A 22618-nucleotide genomic window follows, 5' to 3' on the forward strand; every position below is an offset into this window, starting at 1 on the left:
GCTTTTTATCTCTTGTTAATTTTAAAAGCTTTTTATGCACTCTCCCCCTGCAGGTGCTGCTGTATTAAAGAGGGCTCTTTGACTGTTCAGGGCCTGTCTGTTCAGGAAATGTTCTTTGAATGATGTCCCTTGGTCTCTCTTGTTGAGACTTTGACTATTTTATTTCCCTACTTGTAGTGGTATTTGGGACTCTCCACCTTGGGTACTTTGGCTTATTTCTTGAGGTAGCCCTCAGGGGATAGAGAACACGGCACATGTTTCCTCTGTGCAAGCAGGATGTACTGGTAGGTGTCTGAATGAGTAGCCAGTCGGTGGAAAGGAGAAGCATATGTGCTCCCTTTAACAACTGGGTGGTATGAGGCACGCTCCCTCTGTTGCGATCCAACAGGCGGCCACCATCTTCCAGTTCTCCCCCTTCTGGCTCTAGAGCACCTGGCACCTTGGTCACTCCACCAGCTGGATCCCAGGTAAGCCAGGCCCTGCCACGGAGTGTAGTGCCCTCCCAGTATACCATGGGCTCCCCCAGAAGGGGTTTGGGGAAGTAGAAGAAGGAGGATGCGTGGCAGTCCAGCTAGCACAGCAGTGCGCAGAGGCTGATTCAGGCACCTGTGGGCTCTGTAGCTCCCCTATTTGTTTATTTTTTTGAATGTTTATTTATTTTTGAGAGAGAAGGAGACGGAGCATGGGTGAGGGAGGGCCAGAAAGAGAGGGAGACACAGAATCCTGAAGCAGGCTCTAGGCTCTGAGCTGAGAGCCCGATGTGGGCTCCAACTCATGAATTGTGAGATCATGACGGGAGCCAATGTCGGACACTCAACTGACTGAGCCACTCAGGCACCCCTAAATGATTATTTAAAAATTTTCTTAGTTTTAAACTCTAATATCATAAATATTCAAGAGATACAACCCATATGTTTTAATAAAGTTCTCTGTAGTGTCCGTTACATTTTAGGAATGGAAAAAGTGTCTGAGTAGAAACTCTTTGAGTGTTGAGAAGGGACTTTAACTAATGGGAAAATGGAAAGCTACAAAAGAACTTTCAAATTTATCATCAAAGAAAACAAAATAGATGTTAATTTGATCAAATCAGCAAGGACAATGAAAAAAAAGGAAAAAGAAGACAATTTAGGATTCACATGTGAGTGGATCAGAAACACACCAACTACTTTAAACATCATAGGTCTTGAATTTCTTGTAAGGTTTCCTGCCATAGGTAATTCAGGGTGGGCACGCTGCCTTCATGAAGTATTTAAATGGGATCTGTGTTCCTTACTTTTTGCCAGTCTGCCCTTCCTAGGGTGAGAACCTTTATTCTCATGGTCAATATGACTGTCAACCTTCTACTAAAGTTCTAGAAGTAGATTGGAGGAAGGATGCACTGTGTGCCCCCTTCTTTTGGAGCAAACTTTTTATTGAAACATATGCATCACAAACATCATGTACAAATAATAGTTGTAAAGTTCAATGAAAATCTAATTCATGTTTGATTCATAGATAATGTAATGTCATTTTATACACTTCCACTGATATTGAAAGTTAAGACACCAGTTCTCCATTCCCATATAAGTTTTTCAGTGGACATGGCTTTTTAGCCCAACCACAGCTTCTGCAGCATTTTTTTTTTTTTACCTGAATGTAAGTGCAAAGGAATTTCCACAATCCACTTAATTATGCAATTGAGAACACACTTGACCTAAACTTCTGTTGTTGAAAGTGATTGATTTGTCATACACTGATAAGCTAAAAAGAAATATCAAGTGAATAATCAGATTCTACATGCTTTCCAAGAAATATATATTCCTAATTAAAATGATATGCTTGTAGATTGAAAATCAGTATTTGGAAGTAGTTACCCATGTAAAAAGGTATGTTCAAAGATGAAATATAGTAAAATCTCATTACCATGTTAGCATTAACAGAAATACCTGTGCAATTGATTTCTTTTGATAATAAGGGAATACTAATTTCCAACCTCAGTTAAGTAATATATTATACCCCCCAAAAATTTCATGCTTCTTAGTAGTAGACCCGAATTAGAAAAAAAAAATATACTTAGTTTTTAATTACATTGTAATCATCAATAAAAATTTCATTGAAATTTGTTTTCCTTCTTTTTGTGTAAGTACATAATTTTGCCTCTTAGCTGCAAGGCTATCTGACCTCTCATAGAAAAAGTTTGCTGACTTCTGGTTTAAGATGTCCTTGTAGCCTTTGTCCTCAGCCTTCATAATGGCTGCTTTTTTTTCTTTATGACATGACATAAATGTTACACAAAATCAGGCTATAAATGTCCAGAACTTTTTCCACCTTGTTGAATAGTCATAAACAGATTGCTAATAGAGTTTTCTTTAATGGCAGAAGTACACAAATATAACCAATTGAAAGGTATATTATCAAGGCTAGATGCGATCTTATACATTAGAAAGAAATAAAAAAAAACATGCAGCTTTTCACATAGATGTGCATTTTGTAGTACTATCTGTAATAAATGCAGGATTCATAAAAAGTTCACATAATACGCATCAAAATTGTTTTAAGTGTTATGCATTGTAATTCTACATGTTGCTATTTACAATATTTATAACCATTTCTAACTCTAAATAATTCCAACTTGGCTTCTCTCCTGCAAACCCACAACTTCTCTATGAAGGATACCGTTAGACACTTTAAGTCTTTGGCGCTGCACCTTGGATCCTGTGTAGATACAGATGTTGTAAATATTTAAAATTTATGATGTATAGTATGATGCTTTAATACCTTTTCTAACATCTTTTTAAAAAATATTTATTTTTTGAGAGAGTACAAGCAGGGGAGGGGCAGAGGATCTGAAGCAGACTCCATGCTGAAGCAGGGTGATTGTCAGAAAGACCACCAAACACCAAATGGAAGCAAGGCAAGGTTTTATTCACAGCCGGGCCAAACTTGATCTCCTGATCTCACGGAGAAATGCAGAGGATGGCCCCGAACAAAGGTTGTAGTGAGCTTATATGGATTTTAACAGGGCAGAATACATCATTAGTTAACTAATTACAATTTACAGCATTTCATGGTAGCCAATTATATTGTGACACACAGATGTTAGTTTTAGCAGAAACTTGTCATTTCAGAGTTCTTTGTCTTCAGAGGTTTCGAAAAAACCAATTATAGATAGAATTTGAGAAACTGTGGGGTAGTGACTAGGTGACAGACCACCTGATGCCGAATGGTAATGGTAACAAGGTGTTCTGTAACCTTTGCATACAGGGTGTGGTTAACCGGAACAGGGAAGCGCAAGCTTGCTACATGGATTTACAGAAGCAGAAATTACATGTTAGTATTTAACCATGCTTGAGGTCAAACTGCAACACATGCTAATAGCAGAGAGCCTGATGCAGGGCTCAGACTCACCAACAGTGAGACTGTGACCTGAGCCAAAGTCAGACATTAAACCAACTGAGCCACCCAGGATCCCTGAGGTCTTAATATCTTAAAAAATCTTTCTGGCTGGGGAGAGACTGTCCTGGGGCTAGGCAATCAGAGATAACAAAGGAAGGAGCCTGGAGCATGGCTTTGATAGGCAAAGAACCAATGAAGGGCCATGCCTCCTCTATCAGGCACTTATGCCCCAGGAGAAAATATCCCTCTGTTTTAATCATTCTGGGGCCAAGTACCGGGCAAGTAGGGGCCACCGCCATAGTATAGAGCCAGCAGAAATTATTCAAACCAGCTAATCCTAAGCCATGTACCTTGCCCTACCTTGTCATTTCTGCAGAAACTCTTCTTAAAACTATGGCCTAAGCCCTTCACTCATACCTGTCTCCTGACCTAAATTGGTGTCTTCCCCTGTGGCCCTCCACGGCATATGGGGCATATGGTAACCACCTTCCCTCTCTTCTTGGGACCTGTAAGTAAAACAAACTTTTTCCTTCTAAGCCTTGTTCTTGTTTGCTCCTGTGGCTGCACCAACTTTACCATACTGCATCCAACAGGCACACATTCTTAGAACTATGAATACGCATAGTAAGCAGTTGAAATATTTCTGAAAACCATTCCCAGCTAGGATAGCTAGCATTACTTGACTACATAAAAATGTCACTGAGAAACATCAAATACATTTCACTAAAAGCACTTAAATGTATTCTGAATATGCCATTCTGTTAACTGGATCCACCTCAAGGTACCCTGACACAAAGGGAAATATCAGAGAATGGAGTTAACAGTTTTAACTGATTGCAGGTAATGTTTTTTGCAAATTTTAAAATACACGGGTTTTAGATAAATCCATCGCTGGTCCCTCCCACCCTTTAAGTGACTTCAAAGGGGAATGCGTTAAGTTGGAGGACTTAAATATAAGCTTCTTCAGCTTCATGACGAATCTGCTTCTAATCATGGTATATCTTTCACTTCATTCATGTCTTATTTTATATCTTTTAATAACATATTATAGTGTTCTTTATAAGATCTAAATTTTCAAAAGGTCTTGCACACATTTGTGTATTTATTTCGATGTATCATCCAATTTTTATTATAAAAGGGCTATTTTGTTTTTCTATTACATTTTCTAATTGCTTACTATTTGTATAGAGCTCTATTATTTCGAGTTTGTGACCAAACTCATGTATTGGTCCTCATAACTTCGTGTAGGTTTTCTATATATTTCATAGAATGCCATTGTGGGCAATTATTATGCTATATTAATGCTTTTTCCCACCTTCTAATCCTTATCTATTTTCAATTATTGCATTAGCTATAACTTGCACTGAAATATTGAAAGATGGTGTTGATCACAGACATTCTTAAGTTGCCATGAATAAGGTGAAACATTAATTACATTTTGCTATTATCTTCAGTATCATACTTTTGGAGAAAAACATTTATTAAGTTAGAAAATATTCTTTCTATTCCCATGTAGTAAAAAATTATATTTCTATTTTCTGTAATTGTTTCTGTGAAACAGGAAAGATTTTGTGCCAAACTCCTTTGTAAATTTTCTAGCTGCATTAAGCTGTCAGAGAGTTTTAAATTTTTAATTTCTTCTTTTCTAACTTTTAGTACTTTTCCTAGAAAGTTATATTATGTCTTCCATGTTCTGTATTGTTCAGAATTTTCTATCATGATTTAAAATATTTATTGCATTTGTAGTTGTCAGTTTTTGTGATTTTTATGTTTTTTCTTCTTTTCTGAATTAGCATTGCAAGAGAATTAGTTTTAAACACTGTTTTTGATTTTGATGATCATTTTATTATTTAGTTACATTGTTGTAATTTTAAAGTCAATTATTCTCACCAGCTTATACTTCCTCATTAATTTCATTCTCAAACATTTCAAAATTTTTATTTGTTATTTTAAGGTATAAACTATTTAGAAGCTTTATTATTAAAAGAGTTTCTCTGCCTATGTAAATGAAACTGACTATTCTATGCCCTTATGATATTAATTATGTCAGTACATTTTATTATATTGAACGTGAGTTTTGGCATAGGTTTGTAGCCCCATAATAAATAACTTTTTACTACATTGAACTAACATATCTGGTGTATTTACTCCAACTATTATATTTTTAATTTACTGTGGTATTTTGCTCTAGAAAAATCACCCATAAGCAGTATATGGTTAGATTTTGTTTTACATGTTACAGAAATTATAAATCCAATTTAAAGTGTTTAAATGAGGCACCTGTGTGGCTCAGCCAGTTAAGCGTCTGACTTTGGCTCAGGTCATGATTTCATGGTTCATGGGTTTGAGCCCCACATCAGGGTCTGTGCTGACAATTCAGAGCCTGGAGCCTGCTTTAGATTCTCTTTCTCTTTCTTTCTCTGCCTCTCTCTCTCAAAAGTAAATAAACATCAAAAAAGAAAGGTTTAAAGAATAAAAAATAAAATGTTTAAAAAAGAACTCCATTTTTAATTTAATTTTATTTTAAGGCATTGGAATTCAACTTTTTATTTGTTTACATTTTTATTCTTACACTTTTTCTCAGAAATGATTAATGCTAAGTCTTATCCCAAAACATCAGTGACCTGTGCTTAAATGTTCATGTAATGAACAGCCAACTTTGATAATATTTTTGGTATTGCTTTTCCCAGTGTAAGACCCCCAAGTTCAGAAGAAAAACAAACTTTAAAAGAGTATTTTATAATCCAAGTATTACTTGAGTTTTTAAAAAATGACTGCTCCCTTTTCTTGTTATCAAGATGACATGGTAGAAATGAGTGACAAGTGATGGTATAAATAATTACTTATAATTGTTATGTTCCCTCTGTTTAAGTAGTTTATCACAGTTATTTCAGTGGCCCTGTTTGGAAGTCTACAATATGGTTAACTATCAGATCAAAAAGAAGTGCTCAATCTTTCTAGTATGATTGTATATAGGTACATATATTTAAAATTAATATATTTGATTATAATTGTATAATACTCATGATCAGTAGAAACATGGTCAAGTACAAAGATTGATGTCATGTTTTTATTAACTTTTATAAAAGTATTACATATATAAAAATCCACAAATCATAAATGTATAGCACAATAACATTCTTTCATATTGGAGGGGTGATAATACTCACCACATGAAAACCAAAAGATCTAAATAAACCCAGCTTCAATATCTGTTAGGTTTTGGCTCTTTTTTTCTCTTTCTTTTCCTTTCATTGTTTTTTTTTTTTTTAATTTAGAGCCTCTGCGGTCCTTACGGAGCTCGGCTCTGGAGGCTAGGTACTTTAATAACTTACTTATACTTCTTTTTCTCCCAGGAACACTGTCTCCCAGAAGGTGAGGGAAACCTCAATCCTGCAATTATTTGAAAAAAACCCCACTGTTATGCCAAAAACAAAGCCAGTATGGATAACGCTGTTGATACTCTAGTAGATTATTAGAGATTCCAGGTAGCTCAGGACCTCTATTTACATATCCAGGCCAATGTATTTCACTTCTTTAAAAGCACTCATCATCCAAGGAAGCATGCTGGACTGAGACTATCCTGTGGATTGATCCCTCAGGTTCACTTTGCATAACTATGGATTGTCATTCCTGGACCTGTTCAGTCTCAGCAAAGCATCATTTGGAAAATTCACCTTGTGTTTTCTACAAAGGACTGTAGCATTTTCCAAGAAATCAACTACTAAAGAAAAGGACAGTTATTTAAACAGAGAAATTACTCCAGTTTGTCTATGGGAAGAACTAAAACTGGGATAACAAACATGCATTTGGAAAATCTTGGGGGGAAAGGGATGCATTTTATCTTGACGCAGTGATTATCCAATACTTAAAGCAAAGTTCTTAATTAATTTTATGTTTATCCTTTCTAGAATTAAAACAATAAGAAGAGGACAACGTCAGGATTCTGCTGCTTCATTTTCAGAATCTGACAAATTACCAAACGATACAAGGTAAGAGTACATCTTAAAACATGTGAGCTCTGAAGAATAAGTCATGCACTGAGCACTCTTTTATTGGCTACTGTGGGAAAAATTCTCCATTTTCAGTTCTTTAGGCAACAACTTATTAACATTAGAACGAGTTTGATAGGAAAATATCTGGAAAATTAAAATGATCAGTGTCTGTGCCCTTGGGCAAAATTACAGGAAACTAAACAAAATATGTTATTTATTTTTTCAATAAATATTTATTCAACAAATATTCATGATTACTTCGGGCTGTCTTCTCATGGCTTAAGTATCTTATGCCTCCATAGACCCTAAGTATGATCTATTTATAATTGCTTTTTTTTTAGTACTGATGCTGGCAAGTGGCCAGGGGACCTGGAATTGAGGGGAGTCTTGCAGGACTAGCCAAGAGAGTTTTTGGCTTCACACAATGGGGAAATCAAACCTGAGCCAGCAGGCTATGAAAGCAGAGTTTATTGAAGAACTATATCTATACCTATATCTGTATCTATATCTATATCTATATCTATATCATTTATATCTATATCTATATCTATCTATATCTATATCTATAATCTGTATCATCTATCTATCTATCATCTATCTATCTATCATCTGTCTATCTATCTATCTATCTATCTATCTATCTATCTATCTATCTATCTATCTATCTATGGAGAGGGAGAGATAGAAAGAGAGAAAGATAGAAGGAGTGTCTAGGAGACTTAAAAAGGAAAAGAGCATAAATCTTGTCTTTTTTCTGGGTCTGAGGTGATGGTGGTCTGATGTACGTGTCCTCTTAGGCAACCATGAACTGGTTCCAAGAAAGACGAGGGCCCAGGTGTTATTCCTTGGAACCAAGGGCTCTTGGCGTGGAGATGTCTAGCTCGGTGGCCTGGAATATGCATATAATAGATTCATAAGGTCATTTTCACTTGATCTTTTCTTAGATGCTATTTTTTCTTTGTCCCTTACATGATGGGTAGAGGCTATTTACATTACAAAGCATGTATAAAGTGGGGTGGGGCTGCAGGTCCTAGAAAGAACAGAAGTAAGGGGAAAAAACCCAGCCTTTTCTCTCTTGGGGTTCCTTAGGTTTCCCTGTCTCAATACAGTTCCACTGCTTGTTGAAATACAGCCAATAAACTAATCTTTTGACGCATCATCAGTTGCAATTGGCTTAAACTTAAGTCACAATAATTTATAAAGTTAATAAATAATGATTATAAAAAAACTTAATAAATCCTAATATTGTAAGAGATTATTTGAGATTATTTGAAGCTAGGATCAAATCCAGAGTTCATTTGTTTGTTCTTCCATGTATCTCTCAGCAGGTTTCTGCTATGGGTGACAGGGGAACAAGCAATGACTCTGATGTGACTGACTTCGTCCTTGTAGGCTTCAGGGTCTGCCCAGAGCTCCACATTCTACTCTTCCTGCTCTTTCTGCTGGTGTATGCCATGATCCTTCTGGGTAATGTTGGGATGATGACCATTATCGTGACCGATCCCCGGCTGAACACACCAATGTATTTCTTCCTAGGCAACCTGTCCTTTATTGATCTCTTCTATTCGTCTGTCATTGCCCCCAAGGCTATGATCAACTTCTGGTCTGAGAGCAAGTCCATCTCCTTTGCAGGCTGTGTGACCCAATTCTTTCTCTTTGCCCTCTTCATGGTGGCTGAAGGGTTTCTCCTGGCAGCCATGGCCTATGACCGCTTCATCGCCATCTGCAACCCACTCCTCTACTCTGTCCAGATGTCAGCGCGTCTCTGCACCCAGTTGGTGGCTGGTTCCTATTTTTGTGGCTGCATCAGCTCAATTCTTCAGACCAGCATGACATTTACTTTGCCATTTTGTGGTTCTCGGGCCATTGACGACTTTTTCTGTGATATTCGCCCACTTCAGAGATTATCTTGTTCTGACCTCTTCATCTATAGAACAATTTCTTTTTCCTTATCCAGCATCATTACCTTGCCTACCATAATTGTCATTATTGTGTCCTATATGTATATTGTATCTGCAGTTCTGAAAATACACTCCTCTGAGGGACGTAAGAAAGCGTTCTCCACTTGCAGCTCTCACCTGGGAGTCGTGAGTGTGCTGTACGGTGCAGTCTTTTTTACCTATCTCACTCCTGACAGATTTCCTGAGCTGAGTAAAGTGACCTCCTTGTGTTACACCCTAGTCACTCCCATGTTGAATCCTTTGATTTATTCTCTGAGAAACAAAGATGTCAAAGAGGCTCTAAAAAAGCTTTTAGAGACGAAAAATACTCTTCTTTGATTATTTCCCATCCATCAAAGGTATTGTGGCTATTTCTTTTATACTTCTTGTGGCCATTAATGAAAATTAATCTCCTGAACATCACAGACATATTAACAGAAGCTTTTTCAAGATGATGTGTCCTGCATATTACTTTTTTTGGTCAAAGACATTGTTAATCCAAAAGGTTCTTGATGTTGGAGATGGACATTAGGGCAGCATTTTTCAAGTTGAACCTTCCCACTGATCTAAAATAACATTTTCTTTCTTGAATTGACTTCTATATTGTTATAGAATGTTACATGATTATAAAAATATAAACGTGATTTTTATATTTTATTATAGTATACGAATAGTGCATGTTAAACAGTTATTGAACTTTCAGTTTTACAAGTGAAAAAAGTATTACAAAATACTTTCACAAGCATTTTATATGTCATGTATTGAGAAGTATAATAAGAAGAAACAAAAAAAAAGTAATCTTCATAATACATATTAACTTGAAATATTGTTTATTGATGTGTTAGAGACTCTGAGGTCGTTTAGGTGCTGGATCCTAACTAATATGAAGAACCAAGTAGGACAAAGAGGACTGCAAACATTTCTGAGTAATCCTTTCCTCCGTTTGGATCTTCATATTTTTTGTGTTAATTATTCTAATTAATAGTTAATTCTAATTATTTCTTGATATGATTTGTTCTCACCTTGGGGTCAGCTCAGGTATAAATAAGGTCATTCTTTTGCGGGGGGGCTCATATCTATATTTAATTTTATTTTGAAAATCTGAAGTGTTTACATAGTTAAAAAGCAAAAACTGTATACAACTATATTCAGAGAAATCTCACTGCCATCTCTTTCTTCTCCATGGTGTTGCCACCAGCTCGTTATGAGTAACCATTTCCAGTAAGTTTCTGATTTAGCCTTCCTAGATAAATTTTTGCATACTTAAATAAATAAGTACACACATATATAAATACTTTTTAAAAAGTTTTTCTTGGGGCGCCCAGGTGGCTCAGTTGGTTGAATGTCCGACTTCAGCTCAGGTCATGATCTCATGGTTCATGGGTTTGAGCCCTGCATTGGGCTCTGTGCTGACTGCCAGCTCAGAGCCTGGAGCCTGCTTTGGACTCTGTATCTCCCTCTCTCTCTGACCATCCCCTGCTCACACTGTCTCTCTCTCTCAGAAAAAAATAAAAACATTAAAAAAATTAAAAAAGAAAAGTTTTTCTTACCCGGAAAGTAGCATACCATATACAGTCCTTTATACTTTGCTTTTATTTTTTGTTTTTGCTTAACAATATATGCTATATATCACTCCACATAGGTTCATGGAGACCTTCCTGTCTGCTTTTTTCTTTTTGCCTTTAAAAAAATTTTTAAAATGCTTTTATTTTTATTCTTTTAATGGTTAATTTAATTTAAATCCATGTTAAGTAACCTATAGCATATTAATGACTTCAGAAGTAGAATCCAGTGATTTATCACTAACATATAACATGCAGTGCTCATCCCAACAAGTGCCCTGCTTAATGCCCATGAACCAATTAGTCCATCCCACCACCCACTTCCTCTCCAGTAACTGTCAGTTTGTTCTCTGTATTTAAGAATCTCCTATGGCTTCCTCCCTCTCTGTTTTTATCTTATTTTTCCTTCCCTTCTCCTATGACATCTGTTTTGTTTCTTAAATTCTACATGTGAGTGAAGTCATATGGTATTCATCTTTCTCTGACTTATTTCACTTAGCATAATACACTCTAGTCCCATCAGGCTGTTGCAAATGGCAAGATTTCATTCTTTTTGATCACCGAGTAATATATATATATATATATACACACACACACAACTTCTTCTTTATCCATTTGTCATTAGGTGGACATTTGGGATCTTTCCATAATTTAACTATTGTTGGTATTGCTGCTATAAATTTTGGAGGTGCATGTGTCCCTTTGAATCAGCATTTTGTATTCTTTTAATAAATACCTAGCAGTGAAATTGTTGGGTTGTAGGCTAGCTCTGTTATTAATTTTTTGAGAAACCTCCAAACTGTTTCCAGAGTAGCTGCACCAGTCTGCATTCCCACCAACAGTGCAAAAGTGTTCCCTTTTCTCCATATCCTCGTCAATATCTGTTGTTTCCTGAGTTAGTAATTTTAGCCATTCTGACAGGTGTGAGGTACTATCTCATTGTGACTTTAATTTGTATTTCCCTGATGATGAATGATGTTGAGCATCTTTTCATGTGTCTGTTAGCCATCTGGATGTTAAACAAAGTCATTCTTTAGGGAGCTTACAGTTTAGTGTGAGAGTCACATCTTGCACAGGGAATTATAATTCAGAGATATGTATGCCAGTAATACATAAAGATTGTAAAGTACCTGAGGATGGTGGTTGGTAATAAGTGAAAGTCTTCAAGGCTATGTGGAAGATATATTTAAAAGGAATAAGATTTGAATCAGGGAAACTGCTGAACCAATTCATATTATTGAGGGCTTGATGTATGCCAGTATAAGTTCAAAAAGGCTGATTTGAAAAGTTGCACATAAAATACACAGAACTGGGGTACCTGGGTGGCTCAGTGGATTAAGCATTTGACTCTTGATCTCAGCGCAGGTCATGATCTCATGGCTTGTGAGATCAAGCCCTGTGTTGGGCTCTGTGCTGACAGTATGGAGCCTGCTTGGGATTCCCACTCCCCCCCCCCCGTTCAAAATAAATAAATAAACTTAAAAATATATATACAGAACTTATTAACTGATTAGCATGAGGAGAGTACACCAAAGGCAGTGTGTATCACATTTTTGATCTTGTATATGTGCTTGGTGATGGTAAAAAGTAAAGGAGCTCTCAGCAAACTAGGAATAGAGGGAAATTTCCTAAACTTGAAAAAGAACCTTAAAAAAAAAACTACAGTTAAGATTATGTATAATGATGAGAAACTAGAAGCATTTCTGCTAATGTAGGAATAAAGCAAGGATGTCTCCCCTGACCATACATTTCAGCATTCTTTTGAAAGTCTTAGGTAATGCAAAAGACAAAAAAGGAAATAAAAGTGTTATGGACTTAATTATGTCTTCCCAAACTTGTATTTTGTAGTCCTAACCTTCATTACTGTAGCATGTGCCTCTATTTGAAGACAGGACTTTTTTTTATATATATAGTTTATTGTCAAGTTGGTTTCCATATAACACCCAGTGCTCATCCCAACAAGTGCCCACCTCAATGCCCATCAGCCCCCTTCCCCTCTCCCCTACCTCCAGGAGCTCTCAGTTTTTTCTTAGCATTCAAGAGTCTCTCATGGTTTGCGTCCTTCCCTTTCCTTAACTATTTTTCCCCTTCCCCTCCCCTATGGTCCTCTGTTAAGTTTCTCCTGTTCCACATATGAGTGAAAACATATGGTATCTGTCTTTCTCTACCTGACTTATTTCACTTAGCATAGACACCCTCGATTTCCATCCATGTTGCTACACATGGCCAAATTTCATTCTTTCTCATTGCCATGTAGTATTCCATTGTATAGATAAACCACATCTTCTTGATCCATTCATCAGTTGATGGACATTTAGGCTATTTCCATGATTTGGCTATTGTTGAAAGTGCTGCTATGAACATTGGGGTACGTGTGCCCCTATGCATCAGCACTCCTGTGTCCCTTGGGTAAATTCCTAGCAGTGCTATTGCTGGGTCATAGGGGAGTTCTAGTCTTAATTTTTTGAGGAAACTCCTGACTATTTTCCAGAGGGGCCGCACGAGTTTACCTTCCCACCAACAGTGTAGGAGGGTGCCTGTTTCTCCACATCCTCGTCAGCATCTAGAGTTCTCTGATTTGCTCATTTTAGCCACTCTGACTGGCGTGAGGTGGTATCTCAGTGTGGTTTTGATTTGTATTTCCCTGATGAGGAGGGATGCTGAGCATCGTTTCATGTGTCTGTTGGCCATTTGGATGTCCTCTTTGGAGAAGTGTCTGTTCGTGTCTTCTGACCTTTTCTTCACTGGATTATTTGTTTTTCAGGTATGGAGTTTGGTGAGTTCCTTATAGATTTTGGCTACTAGCCCTTTATCTGATATGTCATTTGCAATTATCTTTTCCCATTCCATCGGTTGCCTCTTAGTTTTACTGTTTCCTTTGCCGTGCAAAAGTTGTCTATCTTGAGGAGGTCCCAATGGTTCACTTTTGTTCTTGATTCCCTTGCCTTTGGGGATGTATAGAGAAAGAAATTGCTTCAGCTGAGGTCAGGGAGGTTGTTTCCTGCTTTCTCCTCTAGGGTTTTGAAAGTTTCCTGTCTCACATTCAGGTCCTTCATCCGTTTTGAGTTTATTTTGGTGGATGATGTGAGAAAATGATCTAGTTTCATTCTTCTGATGTTGCTGTCCAGTTCTCCCAGCACCATCTGTTAAAGAGACTGTCTTTTTTTCCATTGGATACTCTTTCCTGCTTTGTCAAAGCTTAATTGGCCATACATTTGTGAGTCTAATTCTGATTTCTTGCATCAGCAATCAGACAACAAAAGGAAATAAAAGGCATCAAAATTGGCAAAGAAGAAGTCAAACTTTCACTTTTCACAGACAACATGATACTCTACATAGAAAACCCGACAGACTCCACCAGATGCCTACTAGAACCAATCCATGAATTCAGCAAAGTTGCAGGGTACAAAATCAATGTACAGAAATCGGTTGCATTTTTATACACCAATAATGAAGCAACAGAAAGAGAAATCAAGAAACTGATCCCATTCATGATTGCACAAAAACCATAAAATACCTAAGAATAAACCTAACCAAAGATATAGGAGATCTGTATGATGCAAACTATAGAAAACTTATGAAGGAAATTGAAGAAGACACAAAGAAATGGAAAAACATTCCATACTCATGGATCAGAAGAATAAATATAGTTAAAATGTCATTACTACCCAAAGCAATCTACATTCAATACAATCCCAAGCAAAATTGCACCAGCATTCTTCTCAACACTAGAACAAACTATCCTAAAATTTGTATGGAACCACAAAAGACCCCGAATAGCCAAAGTAATATTGAAGAAGGAAACCAAAACAGGAGGCATCACTAGCCCAGACTTTAGCCTCTACTACAAAACTGTAATCATCAAGACAGTATGGTATTGGCACAAAAACACACACATAGACCAATGGAATAGAATAGAGAACTCAGAAGTGTCCCACAAAAGTGTGGTCGACAGACTTCATTTTAGAACAATGACTCAGATTTTTTTTTAGCACTGATAAACAGGAATCCACTCGAGGCAACAGAAATTTATTATAATAAAAAGTCAATGCAGAAAGTAGGATAAAACCTATTAATATAATTATTATTAGTGTAGCAACTGTGGAGTTAGGATTTACCACAATTAACACTATCATTTAAATTAAGAAAACTTTACTAGTTATTGATGCTACAGTCAGCTATAATTATACATTTAATGGGAAGTCAGTAGATAAGTTTGAAGAAGTTTCTTATGTGCATAATATTTTAGGTAAGAGTATTACTTAGGTTCTGATGATGATGTTTTTCTAAAATCTAGTAATTCCCAAATCAAAATATTAGCTATATAGTATTAAAGTGGCTTTTTACATTACTTGCACTACAATTTTGATTATTTAATGACCAGCCTTATAATATATATATCATATTTAGAGAATTACATATATGTAAGTTTATGTGTAGGTATGCATTTATGCATATATTTTTTATTAATATATTAACATACTAGTTAAAACTATTATTTTTTTTGTTTCTCATCCCTGCTTTCAGGACTACTCTGTGTGGCATGTGTATCTTCTTGGAATCTAAAAATAAAATGAGAAGAGCAAGTTCCAAACAAGTACGAGTCAGACTATACCTGAATGGAATTCCTGTAACAATGCCAGAAAGTACTGGACATCAGGAAAAGAAGAGAGAAAGTCAGCATTGAAAAATTACCATGTGTGTCATCGTACAGTGAGGTCTGTTAGCTTCTCCCTCAGCCTGAGGATTCTTTTCTGAGTCATATGGATGACGCTGGATACATAGTGGGGAGATAGAACCAGTGATCATTCTTGGTGTCCCTCTCACAAAAGAATCCTGGAGAGTGAGACAGAGAGACAGAGAGAAACAGAGAGAGACAGAGTCAAAAAGACAGAGACAGAGAGACAGACACCATGATTATGTTTGATTTAGGTAAACATATGAATGTGTCTGACGATGGTTGTGAGAGTGCAGCACATGGTGAATATGGAGGAACATTGTTTTCCTAACGGTCAACTCTATTGTTAGGGTCTTTTTCTCAGTTTAATAAAGGATCACTACGATCCAGTGGATGAATATTCAAAGGATGAGGAACCTCTTTCTTTGCAGGCTCGTTCCATTATAGGACCCAGAACGTTAGCACGAATGATTCTGCGTTTTACTCATGGGGGAGGGTTAGCAAAATGTGCCTCTCTCATCCTAACCATCTTTCTGCTTCATCTCAGGAAAGAGATATGACACCATCTTAGCACAGTGACCACTTACCTAAAAATCCTCATCAAGTTTTTCTACTGTTGAGTCCCTTATTTTCCTCAGTAACCTGTATTTAAAAAAAAAATGTGGGTGGAAGAGGTGACATTTGTTAAAGTACAAGGAGAGATGCTTAGAGAAAGACATGGGTAGAGAGATGAATAGATATAGCATCTGACGATAAGATACTATTTTGCATTCAATTGAAAGCTCTGTTATTTTGGTTTGTTTTAATCCTATTAGTTCTCAGCAAAAAGAAAAATAAAGACTGAAATGAACAAAGTAGGGTAACTCAAGCTCTGTCTATGGAAATGAAGACACAGGAACTCTCGGAGACATGGGGATGCTTTGTGGCAGATGGTGAAGTTACTGAGGAACAGAGAAAGTTACTATCTTCCTCTCTTGGACTTAACATGAATAATAGTAAAGGCATGAAGAAAGAACAAATCTGGTAGCCAATGAGTATACAGATTTAACAAATGAGTATGAAATTTATGTCATGTAATCATTCAAGTAACTGAGATGTAAATACTGTTGTGTACCCCATTTTACAGGGGGAAATTACAATGCAGAGATACTCTGTAACTTTCTCAAAGCTACATTGGCAAAAACAGAATTTGAAAGCTCAGTCTGACACTTGAGCTTATTTTTTAACTCTTAGGTTCACAACGAACTATATTGCTGGGAGCTGCACCAGCCTCTATGGATGGCAGTCACAGCAAGGAAATGGCAGTGTTTGCACAGCTACTGCCATGGGAAATGAAAACTGGTATCTCTTGCTACTACTGGCTCATGTTGTGCTGGTATTGACCAGGCCTCACAATATTCCATATCAGACCAATATTCTGAACACAGATACCTCATAAGGAAAAGCATATTCATGCTTTTACAAGAGAGATTTTAGATGAAAGGTCTATGGATGATTGTCAAAAGGCTCTTCCTAAGGGCCTTGCAGATCCAAGACTTAGGGGTTTAAGAACACAAGAATTACAACTGAGCCTGGCCCCGAGACAAAGAGCCTAATTTAGAGTTAAGGTACAGATAAGGGCAGAACTTAAGTTAATACTTACACCTTCTCCTAATTGGTGACGTATGGCAGTCCCTTCCCCAAGGCCTACTTTCTGCAAACACCCTCCCTTACAGGTGGCTAGGATAAGGATAGATAAGAGGAGCTAAAGCATTACCCACAAACAAAAGGCTGACACATTTAGGGCCTCCATGGTGTTCACACATTCAGCATCAAATAGGTTTCCACAAACAACTTATTAACCAACTCAAAAACATACATTTGAGAGTCAGACAGAATGACTCTTAGCCCATCTATACACTTAACCTATGACCTAACCTTGGGGTTATTATTAGAACAAATATGTATCCTGTCTTTTACTAAGGATACCCTAATTCTCTAGTTATAAGATTTACTTAACCTCACTATAATTGGAATAGTTCTGCAAGAATATTTCTGTAAAACCTGCTTCTGTACACTTTCCAAAGCATCTTATCACAAAGAGTTATCCATTGTAAAAATTCCTTTTTCTGATGTCATGTTATCATTTAACCTATAAATAAAGACACCAAAACCGACAGGACAGAGATGCTTGCTGGGTGATCAGAAAGAATCACAGGGCTCTCTCACTCTCTCGCCGACACCGTCCATCCTTCAGGGACCCCTGGACCTGCCGGAGATGGCTCGGCCTCCAGCACTATATTATACTTACATTTCCTTCCTCATTTTATGAGGTAGCCTTTCTCCAGCACAGATGCTCAAACATTAGAAGTCATTGTTCACCTCTACATCATTCTCATGTGATCAACCCGCAAGCAACATTCAGTTTACTTTACCTGTCATACCCTTCTTCACAGTCCCTAATAAGACTGCTTTCGGTAAAGCCATTGTAACCTCTTGCATAGAGGACCACACACTTTCTATGACTATTGTCTTCTCCTTGTGAATATTTATTTTCCACAAAGCTACCAGTATGAGTTTTGTGAAATGACAAGTTGAATACAATACTGTCTTTTTGAAAAATCCCCAAAGCTTACTCCTAGTCTACAGAAGAAAGACTGCCTTCCTTGACTTGACATATAGGTCTGTAGGATGGCCGTGAATTTCCTTTTAAGTCTTATCCTGCATTCTTTGTCTTGTGCATTAAAATGACTTATTAAACTTCATGCAGCTCACCATATAGTTAGTTCTCTTTGCACTGAAACCTGCTCAATTCTACTTCTTTTTCTTTTTCTTTTTCTTTTTGCGAAGTACTTTAGAAGATTTCTCTGACCGTCAGGAACATTCACTTTCTTTGTATATTCTATATATGTCTTTTTCATTGAGTTTCCGTGTGGCAGTTTTGTTCTCTGCTCAGCTGTTTTCTCCTCATCTGATTGTGAGCTTAATGAAGCACAGAAATTATTTATACCTACAGATTTTCGTATGGCAAAATGTACATCAAAATTCAATAAATATCATTGGATGAATTTTTTCTAAGGTGTATACAACAAAACATAAATTATCTTTGTTTTTATTTCATTTTCATTACAGTTTTCTTGTCAAAAGGGAGAGTTTTCAAGAATAATTTAAGCCACAGGAAACCATGAAATATGTGTGTCACTTATTGAACTTCTGGACAATTAAGAGTGACTCACATGCTGCCTTTAGGACTGTGTGCACTGAAGAGTACCTGTATCTCTCATGTAGCATTCAAAAAGATTTCTTCAATAAATCTGATATTTTGTTCTGTCTTCTTATAATATCAAATTTTGTTACCTCTACCAATTACATACATATTACATAACACTTGTTATTGACTCAAGATAGACAGTAAACCCCAAACATCATCCTCAGAGAGCCAGCAGCGAGCCTGGAATATATTTTCCCTAAAATCAAAATACATGGCAATCATTATCTTTACACAAATGAGGATGAAGTATGGTGAGAGCCATTCCAGCCCAAAATAAACAGGAAAAATGTAGTCCAAATGTGTCCTTCAGCTGTAAGTACATGGGTTTCAAACAAACAAATTTTCCAAAATTAAATATTTTTAAAATCAATAGAAATCTCTATGGGGCACCCGGGTGGCTCAGTTGGTTAAACGTCTGACTTCGGCTCAGGTCATGATCTCACAGCTCGTGGGTTCGAGCCCCGCGTGGGGCTCTGTGCTGACAGCCAGCTCAGAGCCTGGAGCCTGCTTCAGATTCTGTGTCTCCCTCTCTCTCTGACCCTCCCCTGCTCACGCTGTCTCTCTCCCTCTCTCAGAAATAAATAAAACGTTAAAAAAGAAAAGAAAAGAAAAGAAATCTCTGCATCACATTCTCTGCGTCAATTCCTCTCCAGATTGTCATAGTGCCCAGGCCTTTCAGTTATGTCACTGTTAAGATAGAATTAAATAAAAGTATTTTTTTCCCCAGGATCTTCCTCAAAGCGTCTTTGACATCTTTGTTTCTCAGGGAATAAATCAAAGGGTTTAACATGGGAGTTACTAGGGTGTAACATAACGAGGCCACTTTGCTCAGCTCAGGAAATCTGTCAGGGATGAAATACATAAAAATCACAGCACCGTACAGCACACTCACGACTCCCAGGTGAGAACTGCAAGTGGAGAACGCTTTCTTACGTCCCTCAGTGGATCTTATCTTTAGAACCGTGGACACAATATACATATAGGATACAATAATGACAATTATGGTAGGCATAATAATAATGCTGCATAAGAAAAAAGTAACCATGTTATGAAAGTAGAGATCAGAGCAAGATAGCCTCTGAAGTGGACGGTCATCACAGTAAAAGTGGTCGATGGCTCTGGAAGCACAAAAGGACAGTGTAAAGGTCATGCTTGTCTGAAGAACTGAGCTGATGCAGCCACAAAAATAGGAACCAGCCACCAACTNGAAAAGAAAAGAAAAGAAATCTCTGCATCACATTCTCTGCGTCAATTCCTCTCCAGATTGTCATAGTGCCCAGGCCTTTCAGTTATGTCACTGTTAAGATAGAATTAAATAAAAGTATTTTTTTCCCCAGGATCTTCCTCAAAGCGTCTTTGACATCTTTGTTTCTCAGGGAATAAATCAAAGGGTTTAACATGGGAGTTACTAGGGTGTAACATAACGAGGCCACTTTGCTCAGCTCAGGAAATCTGTCAGGGATGAAATACATAAAAATCACAGCACCGTACAGCACACTCACGACTCCCAGGTGAGAACTGCAAGTGGAGAACGCTTTCTTACGTCCCTCAGTGGATCTTATCTTTAGAACCGTGGACACAATATACATATAGGACACAATAATGACTATTATGGTAGGCAAAATAATAATGCTGCATAAGAAAAAAGAAATCACCTTAAGAAAATAGATATCAGAACAAGAAATCCTTTGAAGTGGACGGTAATCACAGTAAAAGTGGTCAATGGCTCGGGAAGCACAAAAGGATAAAGTAAATGTCACACTAGTCAAAAGAACTGAGCTAAAGCAGCCACAAAGATAAGAACCAGCCACCAACTGGGTGCAGAGACGCGCTGACATCTGGACAGAGTAGAGGAGTGGGTTGCAGATGGCGATGAAGCGGTCATAAGCCATGGCTGCCAGGAGAAACCCTTCAGCCACGATGAAGAGGGCAAAGAGGAAGAGCTGCGTCACACAGCCTGCAAAGGAGATGGACTTGCTCTCAGACCAGAAGTTGATCATAGCCTTGGGGGCAATGACAGACGAATAGAAGAGATCAATAAAGGACAGGTTGCCTAGGAAGAAATACATTGGTGTGTTCAGCCGGGGATCGGTCACGATAATGGCCATCATCCCAACATTCCCTAGAAGGATCATGGCATACACGAGCAGAAAGATCACGAAGAGGAGAATGTGGAGCTCTGGGCGGACCCTGAAGCCTACAAGGATGAAGTCGGTCACTTCGGAGTGATTGTCTGTTCTGCTGTCACCCATGGCAGAAACCTGCTGAGAGGCACAAGTTAAAATAAACAAATGAAACCTAGGCTTTGTTTCTAGTGGTATAAATGCTTTCTTAAATGTAGAATATATTTTTAAAATCTTAATTAAATATTGCACATAAAAGAATCTTAATGTCATGAAGAATAAAGAATTTGCATTAGATAATACTATGCTTATGAGACTAATGTTCAGTTATTATGCAGTGAAAGAATTTTCTGGGTTGTACTTAAATCGTAAATTTGCTGTGAGTTCAGTCAATAACTAGCATACAATATTGTCTAATTTCAATTACATTTGAAATTTCTAGCATTAGAATGTTAATATTCTTAATATTTTTATAGTAAAATAATTTTCATAATCTAAAATAAGAGTGTTACTAGGATCTAAAATAGAGATATTACATGTAATTGCTATGACAAATGTGTATAGCCTATAATAGTCAGTCAGTGTTTGAATCATGATATGACAGTAATAAATATATTTAAAAATATTGTTACCTTATTTACCTCAATTTCTTTGCTTTTCATTATTACTCTATCCATATTTGAAAATAGAATAAGACTAAGGAAGTTATTTGTGTGTTAAAATTAATAAAATTTAAGAACCACTAATCCTAGATCAAATAACATGCTCTAAAGTTCTTTCTAAATAAATGGTAATTTCCTCAGATTAAGTCCATTCCCCCAAATAAAGGAACTTTTATTGGTTCATTACAAATATTTTACTTCCACTAGTAATTGTTTAATTAAAATATGCCATAACCAGTTAGCTCTTTTTCTGAAGCAGGGAGCAGCTGGTGAACATTCCAATACTTACAACACAATGATGACTTTCTACCAAAGCTGCATCAATTCATGGGATCTGGTTCTTTAGGCAGGGCAAGTATATTTAAGGAATATATATAAAGGAGAGTTCCTTTCTTAAATCCTAGTAGGTTTTATATGCCTTAAAATAAGACTAGTGAAGATAACCAGGACTATTAAAGGACCATAACAACTTTGTGTCATCTACAGTCCATCATCATTTGCTCTAGTGCCAACAGTGATTGTTTATGATGGTTTTACTTATTTTAGGCCTATTCAACCTTTCTTCAGGATATTTCAACACTGAGGTTTTGCTCACCCTCTGCGATGGATTCCACTGGGAGAGGAGTAATCATAAAGTCAATTATGGAGACCGAAGTATAGGCTCCAGGGCTGTTGTCCATGAGGACTGCAGTAACCTCAGATACAAACAAATAATCTAATAATAGTCCAAATACAAGGAACTTTTCCTCTTTGGTTGTATGTTTCCTTTGGGAAATTAGACTTAGTTTTCTTCGTTGGACTTAGTTTTCTTCACTGACAAAGAAAAACTTCCTGGTAATTATCGTAGCATACATATTGGTATGCACAGAGAAACAGATTTAAAAGGTTGTACTATATGAGAAACGTGTTATATAAGTGGTTATTTTAAATTATGTAGAAAATTACATTCACTATGCTTTAAAAAAGGATAAAAATTCACTCCAAGATATGGTTTGCCTGTAGTTCTTGATGTAGACATATTTCATGATATGAC

The 22618-nt window shown here is 36.9% G+C and overlaps 2 protein-coding genes across 2 annotated transcripts; one reads left to right on the forward strand and one right to left on the reverse strand.

Moving 5' to 3' along the window:
• The first annotated feature begins 8665 nt into the window (after positions 1-8665).
• Positions 8666-9649, forward strand: LOC144222934 (olfactory receptor 9K2-like). The gene has a single exon (XM_077753645.1). It carries the CDS (start codon positions 8708-8710, stop codon positions 9647-9649), a length of 942 nt encoding a protein of 313 aa, XP_077609771.1. The 5' UTR covers positions 8666-8707.
• Positions 9650-19479: 9830 nt separating this feature from the next.
• Positions 19480-22265, reverse strand: LOC144222989 (olfactory receptor 9K2-like). Its single transcript, XM_077753689.1, has 3 exons — positions 22181-22265; positions 20612-21111; positions 19480-20004 (listed from the first exon to the last, which is right to left on the reverse strand). The coding sequence occupies exons 1-3, from the start codon at positions 22263-22265 to the stop codon at positions 19480-19482; spliced, it is 1110 nt and encodes a 369-aa protein (XP_077609815.1).
• Between the last annotated feature and the right edge of the window lie 353 nt (positions 22266-22618).

This window comes from Crocuta crocuta, unplaced genomic scaffold, assembly GCF_008692635.1.
Source record: "Crocuta crocuta isolate KB4526 unplaced genomic scaffold, BGI_CrCroc_1.0 scaffold30, whole genome shotgun sequence".
Classification (NCBI taxonomy): Eukaryota; Metazoa; Chordata; class Mammalia; order Carnivora; family Hyaenidae; genus Crocuta; species Crocuta crocuta.

Excerpts from the sequence above, each read along its gene's own strand:
- LOC144222934 (XM_077753645.1), top strand. The coding sequence starts at position 8,708 with ATGGGTGACAGGGGAACAAGCAATGACTCTGATGTGACTGACTTCGTC.
- LOC144222989 (XM_077753689.1), bottom strand. The coding sequence starts at position 22,265 with ATGGACAACAGCCCTGGAGCCTATACTTCGGTCTCCATAATTGACTTT. Across the intron at positions 21,112-22,180 it reads AGTGGAATCCATCGCAGAGG|AAACAAAGCCTAGGTTTCAT; the intron begins GTGAGCAAAACC and ends TTATACCACTAG.